Raw genomic sequence first — 18,320 nt, 5'->3', positions numbered from 1 at the left:
ACTCAGGTCCGTGGTGTCTGAGCTGACTCAGGTCTGTGGTGTCGGAGCTGACTCAGGTCTGTGGTGTCTGAGCTGACTCAGGTCTGTGGTGTCTGAGCTGACCTCAGGTCTGTGGTGTCTGAGCTGACTCAGGTCTGTGGTGTCTGAGCTGACTCAGGTCTGTGGTGTCTGTGCTGACTCAGGTTCAGGTCTGTGGTGTCGGAGCTGACTCAGGTCTGTGGTGTCTGAGCTGACTCAGGTCTGTGGTGTCTGAGCTGACCTCAGGTCTGTGGTGTCGGAGCTGACTCAGGTCTGTGGTGTCTGAGCTGACTCAGGTCCGTGGTGTCTGAGCTGACTCAGGTCTGTGGTGTCTGAGCTGACTCAGGTCTGTGGTGTCTGAGCTGACCTCAGGTCTGTGGTGTCTGAGCTGACTCAGGTCTGTGGTGTCGGAGCTGACTCAGGTCTGTGGTGTCGGAGCTGACTCAGGTCTGTGGTGTCGGAGCTGACTCAGGTCTGTGGTGTCGGAGCTGACTCAGGTCCGTGGTGTCTGAGCTGACCTCAGGTCTGTGGTGTCTGAGCTGACTCAGGTCCGTGGTGTCCAGCCAGTCAGGGGATGCACTGACCAGTCTGATGGTGGCTAATAGGCGCTCTGTAGAGCACCTTGGCAGGACCAGTCTGCTGCTGAAGGTGCTCCTCTGCCTGACCAGAGTGACCAGAGTGTCATGAAGATGGTGGGAGACATTCTCCCTCAGTTTGGCCAGCATCCTTCTCTCTGACACTATAGTCACTGAGTGAAGGCTGACCCCCAGAACAGAGCCAGGCTGACCCCCAGAACAGAGCCAGGCTGACCCCCAGAACAGAGCCAGGCTGACCCCTAGAACAGAGCCTGGCTGACCCCCAGAACACAGCCAGGCTGACCCCTAGAACAGAGCCAGGCTGACCCCTAGAACAGAGCCAGGCTGACCCCCAGAACAGAGCCAGGCTGACCCCCAGAACAGTGCCAGGCTGACCCCTAGAACAGAGTCAGGCTGACCCCTAGAACAGAGTCAGGCTGACCCCCAGAACAGAGCCAGGCTGACCCCCAGAACAGAGCCAGGCTGACCCCCAGAACAGAGCCCTGATCAGCTTGTCCATCCTGTTGGCTTCCGCTGGTTTGATACAGCTGCCCCAGCACACCACCACATAGAAGACGGCACTCAGTACAACAGACTGGTAGAACATGTTGATCGTTCTACACACACCAAAGGACCTGAGCCTCCTCAGGAAGTAGAGTTGACTCTGTCTCTTCTTGTGAATGGCCTGTGTCATTCGTCATTAGTTATATTGCACAGCATCTTCATTTGGGGCCGCTCCACTTTTCACAGTTTAGACCTCTGGGAGTTAAATAATAAGCACATAAAATGAATTTCGACTAAACATTTAATATATTCATATTCATGAAGAAAACATGTTTCCACTCCTTTATCACAAAGGAACATGCATCAGGGTGGCGGACAATATGTTTACTGTTTACCTGTGGCTTGTTTACTTTTTACATCTAGCGTGTTAGTGATTTAGCTCAACCTCAACCCCTCCTCACCTTGTTCTTGCCAGGTGTTTTGTGTGCCAGCATAACGGCCAGCTGTTCTCTGAGGAGAAGCTGGACACATACAAGACGGACCAGGAGGTGTCAGACGGCGGTGAGCATGGGTCTACCAGGGCCGCGGCCTGAGGGGGAAGCAAACACTACACAATTACATGTTAACCTCAAGTTGTCAGTAACGCTCCCAAGGGTCTCAATCCGTTCCTTGACCGTTAATTCAGTTGTCATACGATGATTTTCCATCTGACTCTGAGGTAGATGCAGGTAAAGTAAGGGGGTGAGAGACGGCTCAAGTAGCGAGCTCTTGAGAAGGCACTGCTGCAACTCTTGGCAGGGATTCCTTCTGCCAGCGTGAGTTGTAGCTCATCACTGCTGCTTATCCAGTTGTGGGGAAGATAACATCAAACTGAGGCCGCCGCAGTGCAGGCAAACCGCCAGCCAGCCCCGTCAGCCCAGAATATTTATCACCTTCTTGTTATTGGATGGCTTACAAGAAGCACCTACCATTGGTTATTTAGTGTGATTCATACTTGTCATCACAGGAAAGCAAAATAGGTTGATGTCAGTCTTCCAAAGATGAATGGCTTTACGGCGTCGCTAGCTGAGCCATTATCTACACTGACTCCACTGAGTAGAGACTCCTGGACCAGGGTTAGGACTGAGGAGAGACTCCTGGACCAGGGTTAGGACTGAGTAGAGTCTCCTAGACCAGGGTTAGGACTGAGTAGAGACTCCTGGACCAGGGTTAGGACTGAGGAGAGACTCCTGGACCAGGGTTAGGACTGAGTAGAGTCTCCTAGACCAGGGTTAGGACTGAGTAGAGACTCCTGGACCAGGGTTAGGACTGAGTAGAGACTCCTGGACCAGGGTTAGGACTGAGTAGAGACTCCTGGACCAGGGTTAGGACTGAGTAGAGACTCCTGGACCAGGGTTAGGACTGAGTAGAGACTCCTGGACCAGGGTTAGGACTGAGTAGAGACTCCTGGACCAGGGTTAGGACTGAGTAGAGACTCCTGGACCAGGGTTAGGACTGAGGAGAGACTCCTGGACCAGGGTTAGGACTGAGTAGAGACTCCTGGACCAGGGTTAGGACTAATACCATACTGCCATACGAATACTGTACTATCATACTAATACTGTACTAACATACTAACACTGTACTATCATAATACTGTACTACCATACCAATACTGTACTATCATACTAATACCGTACTATCATACTAATACTGTACTAACATAATAATACTGTACTACCATACTAATGGAAGAAGGGACGCAACTATGTCATAAGTGCTTTTGGAGTACTTTGGAGCACTAATTGAATGAGCTACCCATGGTTGTTGTTTTTTCCAGCTGTCCTTAGCTAGCTGTTCTATCAAAACCTATATGATTGGTGCTCTCCCCTCCAGATGACCGAGGCCGTCTGGACAAACACAGTCCTGCTGATCTAACCCCCCCTGGACAAACACGGTCCTGCTGATCTAACCCCCCCTGGACAAACACGGTCCTGCTGATCTAACCCCCCCTGGACAAACACGGTTCTGCTGATCTAACCCCCCCTGGACAAACACAGTCCTGCTGATCTAACCCCCCCTGGACAAACACAGTCCTGCTGATCTAACCCCCCCTGGACAAACACAGTCCTGCTGATCTAACCCCCCCTGGACAAACACAGTCCTGCTGATCTAACCCCCCCTGGACAAACACAGTCCTGCTGATCTAACCCCCCCTGGACAAACACAGTCCTGCTGATCTAACCCCCCCCTGGACAAACACAGTCCTGCTGATCTAACCCCCCCCTGGACAAACACAGTCCTGCTGATCTAACCCCCCCTGGACAAACACAGTCCTGCTGATCTAACCCCCCCTGGACAAACACAGTCCTGCTGATCTAACCCCCCCTGGACAAACACAGTCCTGCTGATCTAACCCCCCCTGGACAAACACAGTCCTGCTGGTCTAACCCCCCCTGGACAAACACAGTCCTGCTGATCTAACCCCCCCTGGACAAACACAGTCCTGCTGATCTAACCCCCCACCGTTGCCCCTCAGGACTCCACCCTATCTCAACTCTGGCGTTTTCACAATCACTATCGCTTTTATTGCCATTGTAGTTTTTCAACATACTAGGAATTAGCTTTCGGACGTGGTGCGTAACATTGAGACAACATTGGACAGGGTGCAGGGATGAGACGGGACAGGGCAAAGAGCGAGTAATGCTAGCGCAAAATGCTAGCGCAAAAAAAGAGGGATAAGCTAAGAGAGAACAGTAGAGAAAAGCAGTGCACAGCGAGTCAGGCAGTGTACAGTGAGTATGCAGAGTGAATGTGTGTGTGTGTGTGCGTGTGACGTGATGCGAGGGCAGTGTGTTCTACACACACATTCAGATCACGTCTCAGCCACAAGATGGCGCGTGCGTTCAGTCAGAACGAGTGCCGGAGCATGGCGACTCTCCCACAGATACCGGCACCGGCTACCTGCAGTCCGGTACAACAAACCTTTACAACAAACCTTTGCTAAAACTGATTTGAGAAATGGTATATGATTTTAATCAAAGTGTAACATGATATGTGTGGAAACTAAACAGGTTCACTGTTAACAAGTACAGAAATCATTGAATCTTTGGCTTCATTTCCACAGCAGTTCTTCTTTAAGTCAGTAACGGCGTCCTGTCTTTGACCTGCTGTCCTCTCTGTGATGTCAGAGTGCGAGGAGGGGGCGTGGCGGACCATCCGGGGGAAGTTCCTCGCCGTCAACGCGGCCAGCATGAGCTGCGCCTGCCCCCGCAGCCCTAAGGGGCTGTCCCCGGCCGCCCACCTGGCCGACGGGACCACCGACCTCATCCTGGTGCGCAAGTGCTCCCGCCTGGACTTCCTGCGCCACCTCCTGCGCCACACCAGCAAAGACGACCAGGTACATCCCACCACCAGCTAACAGCCCCCCACCAGCTAACAGCCCCCCACCAGCTAACAGCCCCCCACCAGCTAACAGCCCCCCACCAGCTAACAGCCCCGCACCAGCTAACAGCCCCCCACCAGCTAACAGCCCCCCACCAGCTAACAGCCCAGCACCAGCTAACAGCCCCCCACCAGCTAACAGCCCCCCACCAGCTAACAGCCCCCCACCCGCTAACAGCCCCCCACCAGCTAACAGCCCCGCACCAGCTAACAGCCCCCCACCAGCTAACAGCCCCCCACCAGCTAACAGCCCCGCACCAGCTAACAGCCCCGCACCAGCTAACAGCCCCGCACCAGCTAACAGCCCCGCACCAGCTAACAGCCCCCCACCAGCTAACAGCCCCCCACCAGCTCGTTTTAACTTTTTGTTTTCAATTTCAGTTTAGTTTTAAATCGTCTTTAAAGCAGGTTTGCTAGTTTCGTTTAGTTTTCAAAATGCAGTTTTAGTTTAGTATTTATTAGTTTCAGCACTAGTTTTAGTTCATTTTCTTCTGTGCTAGCCTCGACTATCCTGATCTCGCGGGCTCACATTTTTTCACTCCGTGAGAAACCATCTTCGCACGTCAGGTTACTCCTGCGCAGGGGCACAGCAAAAAACAAATGGAGGATAGATTTCATATCCACCCAAAATACTAGGCTTACTGTATGTATGAAATGGAAAAAGTCTGAAACTAAAGACATTTTCTCTATAATTTGAATTAATTTTTTTTGTTTTGTAAACACACAATACAGTTATAGTTAGTTATCGTTTTTTTTTGTAAAGTCTAGTTTTTATTTTTATTTCAGTTAACGTAACTTATGTTTTTCACACCTAGTTTTAGTTTTTCTAGTTAGTTTTCGTTAACTATAACAACCTTGGATCTCACATGCCTCTTCTAATCCCACGGTCCCTCTCATGTCCTTCTCGCGCCCCCTGGTCAGTTCGACCTGGGCTTCGTGGAGGTGCACCGCGTCCGGCGCTTCCGCTTCACGCCTCGCCACGGCCAGAGCGACTCGGAGCTGGCGCTGGACCTGAGGGACGGCGGCAAGCGTCTGTTCAGACACATCTGCAGGGACCACCCGTCCTGCGGCTGCGCCCCCGCCTACAGCAGCTGGAACTGCGACGGCGAGGTCCTCCCCCACGCCGCCATCGAAGTCGGGTACGTCCACGTCCGGAATTTCTCGCAACATGGGGCGCATCTACGGGTGGGAACGCCTGATCGGGAAAGTTGTTACTGATTGGTGTTGCCGGGATTCGGTCCCTACCAATGATTTGCCAGGATTTGAGCACCAGATTTTTGCATGACGTGTCCCAGACCCATAGCAGCATGCAGTAGCGTAGATAGCGTAGCTTACGTAGCGTATTAGCTCAAGATCTCTCATGGGTCTGGCGTTGAGACTACTGCTTTAGTAACTGTTATAGACAGAAAAGGGGAACATATGTAATCCTTGCAGTTGAGCAAGTTCAGGGGGTTATTGAGAGGCCAGACACCATGCAGGAATAGACCCAGCCCTGTGCCTCAGAGTGCCTGATACCAGAGTACAAACACATCAACATATGACTCTTACTTAACAGATCAGGAAAACCATTGGCGAACCTTCTCCAAAACCGTCCTGTGCAGAATTCACTGAATTTACCACACAATGGCCTGATCATGGTCACACAAAACCATTGAGGCTAAGGCAGTAATAGGAATAAGAAGCAGAAGAACAGGGTAATAATAATCTTTATTTTTAAATCACTTTTCATACAAAAGTAGCACAAAGTGCTCAAATGGTATTTTAGAATGGTTGTGCCTCCTAAATGTGCGTTTGCCAGGACCGAGCAAAGTTTCCCTCAGACTGTGGAGCTGTCCATGGTACTGTAGGGGGGGGGGCACAGCCATCAGAGAGGAACAGCAGGGACAGGAACTCATTTTCTCAGGGGGTGCAGGGAAATAAATAAATAAATGTTATGATTTCTAAAAATATAAAATTGAGCTTCTGGCAAGCAGAAAAGCTGTCATAAAAACTCAACTCAAACTCCTGAAAATGTCACTTAAAGGAGGGCTTTGTGTAGAATGTAGTGGCAACTATTGGAAGGGACTTGGCAGAAACAGAATATAATATTCATATTGTATGTTTTAATTAGTGTATAATACCATGAAAAAATAAATGTGTTTCCGTTACCTTAGAATGAGCCCTTTATATCTACATACAGTAGGGAGCTCAATAGATGACTCAGAATTCAAGGGATGAGGAGTGAATGTATGGTATAAGAGGAGTGAATGTATGGTATAAGAGGAGTGAATGTATGGTATAAGAGGAGTGAATGCATGGTATAAGAGGAGTGAATGCATGGTATAAGAGGAGTGAATGCATGGTATAAGAGGAGTGAATGCATGGTATAAGAGGAGTGAATATGGTATAAGAGGAGTGAATGTATGGTATAAGAGGAGTGAATATGGTATAAGAGGAGTGAATGTATGGTATAAGAGGAGTGAATGTATGGTATAAGAGGAGTGAATGCATGGTATAAGAGGAGTGAATATGGTATAAGAGGAGTGAATGTATGGTATAAGAGGAGTGAATGTATGGTATAAGAGGAGTGAATGTATGGTATAAGAGGAGTGAATGTATGGTATAAGAGGAGTGAATGCATGGTATAAGAGGAGTGAATGCATGGTATAAGAGGAGTGAATGCATGGTATAAGAGGAGTGAATGCATGGTATAAGAGGAGTGAATGCATGGTATAAGAGGAGTGAATGTATGGTATAAGAGGAGTGAATGTATGGTATAAGATGAGTGAATGCATGGTATAAGAGGAGTGAATGTATGGTATAAGAGAAGTGAATGTATGGTATAAGATGAGTGAGTGTATGGTATAAGAGGAGTGAATGTATGGTATAAGAGGAGTGAATGCATGGTATAAGAGGAGTGAATGCATGGCATACGAGGAGTGAATGTATGGTATAAGAGGAGTGAATGTATGGTATAAGAGGAGTGAATGTATGGTATAAGAGGAGTGAATGTATGGTATAAGAGGAGTGAATGCATGGTATAAGAGGAGTGAATGCATGGTATAAGAGGAGTGAATGCATGGTATAAGAGGAGTGAATGCATGGTATAAGAGGAGTGAATGCATGGTATAAGAGGAGTGAGTGTATGGTATGAGAGGAGTGAATGTATGGTATGAGAGGAGTGCATGTATGGTATGAGAGGAGTGCATGTATGGTATAAGAGGAGTGAATGTATGGTATAAGAGGAGTGAATGTATGGTATAAGAGGAGTGAATGTATGGTATAAGAGGAGTGAATGCATGGTATAAGAGGAGTGAATGCATGGTATAAGAGGAGTGAATGCATGGTATAAGAGGAGTGAATGTATGGTATAAGAGGAGTGAATGCATGGTATAAGAGGAGTGAATGTATGGTATAAGAGGAGTGAATGCATAGTATAAGAGGAGTGAATGTATGGTATAAGAGAAGTGAATGTATGGTATAAGATGAGTGAGTGTATGGTATAAGAGGAGTGAATGTATGGTATAAGAGGAGTGAATGTATGGTATAAGAGGAGTGAATGCATGGTATACGAGGAGTGAATGTATGGTATACGAGGAGTGAATGTATGGTATAAGAGGAGTGAATGTATGGTATAAGAGGAGTGAATGTATGGTATAAGAGGAGTGAATGCATGGTATAAGAGGAGTGAATGCATGGTATAAGAGGAGTGAATGTATGGTATAAGAGGAGTGAATGCATGGTATAAGAGGAGTGAATGCATGGTATAAGAGGAGTGAATGTATGGTATAAGAGGAGTGAGTGTATGGTATGAGAGGAGTGAATGTATGGTATGAGAGGAGTGAATGTATGGTATAAGAGGAGTGAATGTATGGTATAAGAGGAGTGAATGTATGGTATAAGAGGAGTGAATGTATGGTATAAGCCACATCTTTAATGCATTACTACTGTCCTCTATACTCCACTCACCCAGAGATTCACTCTTAAGAGAAGAACTCTGATCTGAACACATCATGCTCTGAGACGAGGTTATTAACACAGACCACCTGAACACATCACGCTCTGAGACAAGGTTAACACAGACCACCTGAACACATCATGCTCTGAGACGAGGTTATTAACACAGACCACCTGCACACATCACGCTCTGAGACGAGGTTATTAACACAGACCACCTGAACACATCACGCTCTGAGACGAGGTTATTAACACAGACCACCTGAACACATCACGCTCTGAGACGAGGTTATTAACACAGACCACCTGAACACATCATGCTCTGAGACGAGGTTATTAACACACACCACCTGAACACATCATGCTCTGAGACGAGGTTATTAACACAGACCACCTGAACACATCACGCTCTGAGACAAGGTTATTAACACACACCACCTGAACACATCATGCTCTGAGACGAGGTTATTAACACAGACCACCTGAACACATCATGCTCTGAGACGAGGTTATTAACACATCATGCTCTGAGACGAGGTTATTAACACACACCACCTGAACACATCATGCTCTGAGACAAGGTTATTAACACAGACCACCTGAACACATCACGCTCTGAGACAAGGTTATTAACACAGACCACCTGAACACATCACGCTCTGAGACAAGGTTATTAACACAGACCACCTGAACACATCATGCTCTGAGACAAGGTTATTAACACAGACCACCTGAACACATCATGCTCTGAGACAAGCTTATTAACACAGACCACCTGAACACATCACGCTCTGAAACAAGGTTATTAACACAGACCACCTGAACACATCACGCTCTGAGACAAGGTTATTAACACAGACCACCTGAACACCATGCTCTGAGACGAGGTTATTAACACAGACCACCTGAACACATCATGCTCTGAGACAAGGTTATTAACACAGACCACCTGAACACATCATGCTCTGAGACAAGGTTATTAACACAGACCACCTGAACACATCATGCTCTGAGACGAGGTTATTAACACAGACCACCTGAACACATCATGCTCTGAGACGAGGTTATTAACACAGACCACCTGAACACATCATGCTCTGAGACGAGGTTATTAACACAGACCACCTGAACACATCATGCTCTGAGACGAGGTTATTAACACAGACCACCTGAACACATCACGCTCTGAGACGAGGTTATTAACACAGACGACCTGAACACATCACGCTCTGAGACGAGGTTATTAACACAGACCACCTGAACACATCATGCTCTGAGACGAGGTTATTAACACAGACCACCTGAACACATCATGCTCTGAGACGAGGTTATTAACACAGACCACCTGAACATTATGGAGGGGAAGCCCCTGTGATTCACATGTCACCATTACCCCTTGGAGTAAACAACGTGGGTGGTTACAGGAGACAGTGGGCATCCATTGAAGACATGGTTTATTACATGGTTATAGACCTGGTTTATTAACACATACATTGACAACGTGGTTTATTACGTGGTTATAGACTTGGCTTATTACGACATACATTGCCCCCTCTTCCATGAGACGGCACTAATTGAAGCGATAAGTCAGCAGTCAGGAGTGCGATACAGAGAGCGTTTGGGCAGCTGAAAATGTGCTTCAGATGTTTGGATATATCTGGGCGGAGCACTCATAACGAGTCAGATTACAAACCAAACTACATTGAATTCAGATAGCACTTTATTAACATAGAAAACATGCATCTTAGGCCTACAAATGAATTTCCTGTCTAACTCCACCCCTGTCTCCTGCCCCCCTGCAGCGTGCACTGCCAGCTGATCAAGCTGTTTGCCCGAGGGATCGAAGAGACGCCCGTGTTCGAGGACACGGCCGCCCCCTGCGCAATATAGACCCCGGCGTCATCCCAGGCCCCGTCACACCCACTGGAACCGTCTGCATTTCACACAGGTCAAAGGTTAAACGTGCACTACTGTCCCTTCCATATTCCACCTGAGGGACCTGAAGTTGTTCGACAACCTGCAGTCTGCCTGAGGAAAACACAGGGTCCCCGTTCTCTCTTCGGACTGGTTGGGTTGCATCGTTGAGAGGAGAAGCGCTGGTCCTGCCCTAGTGCAACGCCTTTGTGTCTTAGCTGCAGAGTGTGGATATGAGTTTGTATTGGCTGTATGTTTGGCCATGATATTCCACACGTTCACAGGTCATGTGGTCAGCTGGTGTCTGGTACACTGATTTTGAATACCAATTCAGCCCCATGGAGATGGTACATCTAACATAATTTGGTTAGCTAAATACATATAGCAAAAATTGTACTAGTTAAATGCAGATGTACTGTGCTAGTAGAGCATGTCCTTGTGAGAGGGACGGGGGGTGCTTTGGGACGTGTCAGAGACAGACAGAGACAGACAGAGACAGACAGACGGACAGAGACAGAGCGGAGGTGCTGTTAGCACACATTCACATGTACTGTATGCTACTGAAAACTGAGTCACTGTTACAACGACAATAGAAGAATTAGGTGGATAGGCTACTATAGTTGTATATTTAGTTTTGAAGTGTATTATTAAAGGATTGAATGTTGCTAGCTCTTTGCACTTTTGTTTTAGAAAATGTATTTTAATGGTAGAGTAAATTAAGTCTTGTAAATTAACCTCTCCGGGTGCCTGAGTGATTTGACAGTTTAAATGGACCATTTAAAGAATACTTTTTGGTTGCATTTTTGGCCGTTTTGCCGAATTACTATTGGTTGAACAAGCTGACTCTTAAGCAAGTATACCAGACACCAGCCAATGAGGATGCTGATGCTGTGACATTTACACCAACCAATCATGACTGCCCAATGTCCAGGCTTTAATGTTTTACGTGCAGCAAGGAATGCGTTTCCCAAAGCCTCTGGAGCACAAGCAGCTTGTTTCTCTACAAATCACAATCGGCGCGTTGTCGCAACAAAGAACGTAATTATACAATCAATCAATGCTTGACAGTCAACCTTTTATGAAAGGACAAATGCTATTTTTCAATTGGAAAAATAGCATTTGTTCAAGCGGTGTTTGTGTAGGTGGGCTATAGTCACAAGCAATTACTCTGGCTGGGGAGGCGTTGGGAAACCAAAACCCAGTTTGTTTAGATTCACAAGGGGTCCTTAAAACATTACAAATGTGGCATCTGCACAGTTTATGCACTGAGGAGCAGCAGAGGGAGCAGCAGGAGGAGCAGCAGGAGGAGCTGCCAGCCCAGCGTCACTCTGCTCGTCTGCTGCAGCACCATTCCAGGTTAACACTCCTGTCTCTGAAGCAGCTTTCACAAGGACATAGTTGTGTATTTGTTGCTCTATCGGTGTTGTGTGCAGCATTTTGAATTCCAAAACCATTGTTTTCTCACTGCGCTCGCTGTGTGTCATTCCTCCCTGTCCACTGTTAAGCGGGTCTTACAGCTGACAGATTTGATGGGTGTTTAATGAGAGAGCAGTGGAGCAGAAAAGCAAGGCCCACTCCCCGTGTCTGACCGAATACCAATCTCACACGCTGTCGTCGGGATGCGTCTCATGTTCATGTCATAAAACTTTCTCTAGTTTTTGTCAGATATACTTGAACTCAGACACATTGAAAAAGCATTTTGATCTGAGGTATCTAGTCGTAGGACGTTTGCATACAACCATTTTGCTTCATGATTCAGACATGGCAAAATCTAGATGGTGTTTAGATGTTAATAATCAAGTTTTTAGCTAGTCATACATTAACACTGGGCACATTTTAAGATCTAACATTGCTCTACTGTTGTGAACAGTCTTATATACCTTATTAACACCCTTTAACTTGTACTGTCCAGATTCATCTAAACACCTTTAACCTGTCCAGTCTCCTCTCGTCTGGGGGGGGGTGGATCATCCGCACTGGTAGTTAACAGACAATTTGTGACGCAAATCATGAAATGTAATTTGTCTAGATAAACCCCTAGATCGTGACCAGTAGCTCGTTGAAAAGCTGCTATGCAAGGTAGGACAAATGACACGTTTCCAAAATCTTGAGTTTGTCACCTCTGTCTTAATAGATGCATGTGAGGCTCCAGGCTGCCTTGAGATCCTCTCTGAGTTCAGCCTGTCTGCATCCTCCCAGGCTTCCTCACAGGCTGGCTTCCAGCCAACACTGCTGCATCTGGGCTGGGTAGCTGAGTACAGAACCAAATCATCCGTCACTGTCTGCTCCATCACTGGGCCACTGGAATATTAGACACATGGGTAAATTAAGTAATCCAGAAAGTATAACTTGAGTATAGATACATATCACTATTTATCTGTAGCTGAGATGTAGCTCCCGTAAGACTGAACCTCAGTCGTCCTTAAAAACATTGTAGCATCACTGTTCTACTGTTTTAAACTGAGACTAACCAGCTGCCTCTAACGCTGGTCTGCTCATGGGTTCTAGCAATTTCTAAAACAGGCTTCAGTCTATTACAGGCGGGTCAAGTGTGTAATAGCATTCGAGTGTCCCTGACTGCTCTGACATGACTATCAGCTCAAGAGCCAATAAAACGCTCCCATCTAGCCTCTGTCAGAAAGCCGTGGATGTAATCGAGGGACTTGGTTGGAGAATGTATTGTGATGGCTCATGGCATTTCAAAGCAAACAGCAGGGTTGTGGGTCGGGTGTTCTGCTCCAGTCCGCCACGCCTCCCTAGAGGGCGCTTCCCTGCGCTGACTCCCTCTCCCTCAACAGCTCTGTTCGCCTACCCTCTTCTTGTCAGGCTCCTGTGTGTATTTGACCAGAGGATTGAGACCCAAACCATACTGTTTATTTGCTTTTAAATTGAGCTATGAATCAATTCCCTAAAGTCAATTCGGCAATCCTAAGGTGATTGTTGGCTAACGGACCTTTTAGTGTGTCGTTTATCTGACTGAAAGTCTGTTTTATTATCTGGTGAAAACCCTTGTCCTTGCATGTTTTGTACTTGAGAGAGTCTGGCTTTGTGCTGGGGTCTTGTGCAAGACACGGCCATGTTGGCTGTGCTAATCCTTCTGGAGGGGCAACCTTTTCCCGCCTGCTCTAAATCAGCCGGACGACCCTTGGGAGCATCTTGTATTGCGATGCGCGCTCACCTCCACCCCAGCTAGAGAGAGGGAGAGTGTGTGTGTGTGTGCGTGCATACGTTGCACACCAATGTGCACATATACAATCAAACACGTTCAATGACGTTAAGTTCATTCACATAAATGCATGCATGCAATCTGTACTTCTCTGGCTACAACAGAGCCCCAGCTAACAGAGTTACAACAGAGCCCCAGCTAACAGAGCTACAACAGAGCCCCAGCTAACAGAGCTACACCAGAGCCCCAGCTAACAGAGCTACACCAGAGCCCCAGCTAACAGAGCTACACCAGAGCCCCAGCTAACAGAGCTACAACAGAGCCCCAGCTAACAGAGCTACACCAGAGCCCCAGCTAACAGAGCTACACCAGAGCCCCAGCTAACAGAGCTACAACAGAGCCCCAGCTAACAAGCTACAACAGAGCCTCAGCTAACAGAGCTACACCAGAGCCCCAGCTAACAGAGCTACACCAGAGCCCCAGCTAACAGAGCTACAACAGAGCCTCAGCTAACAGAGCTACACCAGAGCCCCAGCTAACAGAGCTACACCCCCTCTGACTGAACTCCACCACAGATCTCAACATTATAGAAACAGAAAACCCCCCACAATCCTCTCCCACACTTGTCGGTCTCAAAACGTGACAAATATGTATGTACTTGTACCAGTTTGTTTTGTTTGAAAGTGGAAGATTGTTAGTCAAATAAAGAGTATCTAAGCCTTTGAACAAATGTGTGGACATCTTATTGAACAAGCCATCCATTTATATTGTCACACGGTGAGCTTGCTTTAGACCCGGGATCAATCCTGGGATGGGCTTTGTCAACTGATGATGATGATGATGATGGAGGAGTGAGTTTGACCTGGATGAAGAAAGATAAGTAATCATAAGCCAGGAGTATATGGTTGTAGAAAAAACAGTAGCCTTGTTTCTTAGATGCATAAAACTTGTTTAATTTTACCACTGCAGTGAGGAAAGTTTTCCAAGTGTGACAACAAGTCTCGTTGGCCAACATCAAGAGTCTTCTAAACATGTACAGTTAGTTTGAATACAACACTCCATACTGTAACTTAGATACACACCCCTCAACTTTAATTTAGCCAACATTGGCATAGTATTTAAATATCTTGTGACCAATCACTGAACACGTTGAAGATTTAAAGCGACAAGGTCAGATAAGAATGAGCCCCCTGTGGAGTTGGTGTTTACATCTACACCCATCTGTCCACCATCTTATCTAATACACCATCTTATCTAATACACCATCTAATACACCATCTATTCACCATCCTATCTAATACACCATCTATCCACCATCTTATCTAATACACCATCTATCCACCATCTATTCACCATCTTATCTAATACACCATCTTATCTAATACACCATCTATTCACCATCTTATCTAATACACCATCTATCCACCATCTTATCTAATACACCATCTATCCACCATCTTATCTAATACACCATCTATCCACCATCTTATCTAATACACCATCTTATACACCATCTATCCACCATCTTAATTAATACACCATCTTATACACCATCTATCCACCATCTTATCTAATACACCATCTATCCACCATCTTAACTAATACACCATCTATCCACCATCTTATCTAATACACCATCTATCCACCATCTTAACTAATACACCATCTATCCACCATCTTATCTAATACACCATCTATCCACCATCTTATCTAATACACCATCTATTCACCATCTTATCTAATACACCATCTATCCACCATCTTATACACCATCTATCCACCATCTTATCTAATACACCATCTATCCACCATCTTATCTAATACACCATCTATTCACCATCTTATCTAATACACCATCTTATACACTATCTTATCTAATACACCATCTTATCCACCATCTTATCTAATACACCATCTATTCACCATCTTATCTAATACACCATCTATCCACCATCTTATCTAATACACCATCTATTCACCATCTTATCTAATACACCATCTTATACACCATCTTATCTAATACACCATCTATCCACCATCTTATCTAATACACCATCTATCCACCATCTTATCTAATACACCATCTATCCACCATCTTATCTAATACACCATCTATCCGCCATCTTATCTAATACACCATCTATCCACCATCTTATCTAATACACCATCTATCCACCATCTTAACTAATACACCATCTATCCACCATCTTAACTAATACACCATCTATCCACCATCTTATCTAATACACCATCTATCCACCATCTTATCTAATACACCATCTATCCACCATCTTAACTAATACACCATCTATCCACCATCTTATATAATACACCATCTATCCACCATCTTATCTAATACACCATATATCCACCATCTTATCTAATACACCATCTATTCTAATACACCATCTATCCACCATCTTATCTAATACACCATCTATCCACCATCTTATCTAATACACCATCTATCCACTATCTTATCTAATACACCATCTATCCACCATCTTATCTAATACACCATCTATCCACCATCTTATCTAATACACCATCTATCCACCATCTTATCTAATACACCATCTATCCACCATCTTATCTAATACACCATCTATCCACCATCTAATACACCATCTATCCACCATCTTGTCTTATACACCATCTATCCACCATCTTATCTAATACACCATCTATCCACCATCTTGTCTAATACACCATCTATCCCCCCCAGGAGGATGTGAGCCCCTCATCACCCCCAGCCCAAACCCTTCCTACCGTACGTTCCCTGAAGAGGGGTCTTGAACTGGAGCAGAAATGTTGTACAAATTACATTAGTCTAAAGGGGAAAATGAAAACCCTACTATAATATCTGTGGTCAGACATAAACTCCTGTGTGTGATTTGTTCTGTGTGAATGACACACCGTAACAATCTACTGTAATCTCCGTTCAATGAAAGCAGACTTTTCAGATGATGAAGTGAGATTATTATTGCTGCAGCATGAGCAGTCAACGCGGCTACACGATGGTGCGTCACTTAACACTACACAGCAGGCCCTAACACATGTTCAGCACAGAGGTCTCTGCATCAGGGAGTTGAGACAAGGCAGCAGTATGGAGTCATTTGCAGGTGAGACCTCGCCTTCGTTTCCACACTCAGGAAACAAGAAAGGATGTGATGTCAAAAGAGACACTAATCCTCAATGTTTTGATCCGATTTTGGCTGCCGATGTCCTGTCTCACCAGCTTGGCTGCGTTCGAGGCATCCAGAGAATGCTAGTGCCTTCACTGTCACTGGAGGGTTAGGACAAGGACAAGTCTATGTAGCAACCAAATGACACTACCGTTTAAAAAAAGAAAAAAAAGTAAATAGGAAGTAATAGGAAAATACTTTTTGGATGTCAACCCATGCCATTGACCCATGCCTTCATTAACTTCCAGCCAACTGACGAGGTCAGCAGGAAACAGGTTAGGCAGCTTCAATTTACTCAGATAAAATGGAGGCCGGACATTACAATAATGGCGCCCTAAACCTAATAACATGGTGGGAGTACAGCAGTGGGGGTCACGACCCCAACCCTCCTGGTAATGGAATGAACCGTTTTTCCACTGAGTTGCCTTCATGGAATTAGTCAGCCCATCTAGCATGTCTGTGTGTGGGGGGGGGGGTTCAGGACCCGAAGGCCTGACCGGTGACCAGGTCCTGAGGCCAGAGCCGCCGTGGGATTGGGAATTGAATTGAGCCTTGGTCTAGAAGTGCTCCATGTGCAGAAACACTGTTAATGTCCTGAAGTACCAACTCCACTTAAACAGAGTCAGGGTCTTGGTAAAAGGGCTTGTTTGTGCTACAGTGATACTGAGGCTAAATACCATCCAGGATGGGGAAAACCCTTCTATATATACCTGGACCGTTCACCATCATTACCGCTGTTAATATGTTTGGCAGGTTTACCGAAGACGTCCAGACGAATGTTTACTTGTTCTACGGACAGAGCAGCAGCCTCGACATTAGCGGAGATCTGGAACACCGGCCTGTCCAGTACCTCCCCTGTACAGTAACAGTACCTCACAAGTACTGAGCTACGCTGGTATTTCTACAACAATAGGACCATGAACAGTACCTGCTGTCAGCGATAATGTGTCTGTTTTCTAAGGCTGTGCTAATGGTGTAGCCTTCCGCACCGACAACGACAGCTTTATGAAAACGCGGCGGCGGGCGAGGGGGGCGAGCTGGAGGCCCATTTCCACGGCTCCGGGCGCTGGTATCAATCCAGACATGTGACACAAAGCCCAGCCTGCACACTCTCTCCGGGTATCTTAAAGGACCTTCAGTGACACAAAATGGCGGCGCGTGCCCCATTTTGTTGACGAACACACATTTGCAGGGGAACAGACAAACGAGACGCCACGCGGCTTAATAGCCTCATTACATAAAAATGACAGCTGGTAGAAAAGAAAGCTGGCACAGCGCTTTCCTACCTCCCTCCCCCAGAAGGACAAGAGGAGCTTTCTCTGCTCTGCTGCTACCTCTCTCTCTCTATCTCCATCTCTCTCTCTCTCCCTCCCTCCCTCTCTCTCTCTCTCTCTCTCTCTCTATCTCTATCTCTATCTCCATCTCTCTCTATCTCCATCTCTCCCTCTCTCCCTCCCTCTCTCTCTCTATCTCCATCTCTCCCTCGCTCCCTCCCTCTCTCTCTCTCTATCTCCATCTCTCCCTCCCTCTCTCTCCCTCTCTCTTTCTCTATCTCTCCCTCCCTCTCTCTCTCTCTATCTCCATCTCTCCCTCCCTCTC

At 46.3% G+C, this 18,320-nt stretch overlaps 1 protein-coding gene across 2 annotated transcripts in view; it reads left to right on the top strand.

The window, feature by feature from the left end:
• The window catches only part of cerk (ceramide kinase), a 35,137-nt gene extending 21,232 nt beyond the window's left edge, over positions 1–13,905 (top strand). For both annotated transcript variants that reach the window (XM_084452496.1, XM_084452497.1), the window contains exons 10-13: positions 1,573–1,658; positions 4,268–4,476; positions 5,442–5,659; positions 10,259–13,905. In XM_084452496.1, coding sequence (XP_084308622.1) covers positions 1,573–1,658; positions 4,268–4,476; positions 5,442–5,659; positions 10,259–10,346 — 601 coding nt within the window. In that variant the 3' untranslated portion in view covers positions 10,347–13,905. The remainder of the gene's footprint in view (positions 1–1,572; positions 1,659–4,267; positions 4,477–5,441; positions 5,660–10,258) is intronic.
• Positions 13,906–18,320: the final 4,415 nt, after the last annotated feature.

Source organism: Borostomias antarcticus (assembly GCF_949987555.1).
Source record: "Borostomias antarcticus genome assembly, chromosome: 18".
NCBI lineage: Eukaryota > Metazoa > Chordata > Actinopteri > Stomiiformes > Stomiidae > Borostomias > Borostomias antarcticus.
The sequence above is the reverse complement of the archived record's forward strand: the minus strand, read 5'-3'. Positions and strand labels throughout refer to the sequence as shown.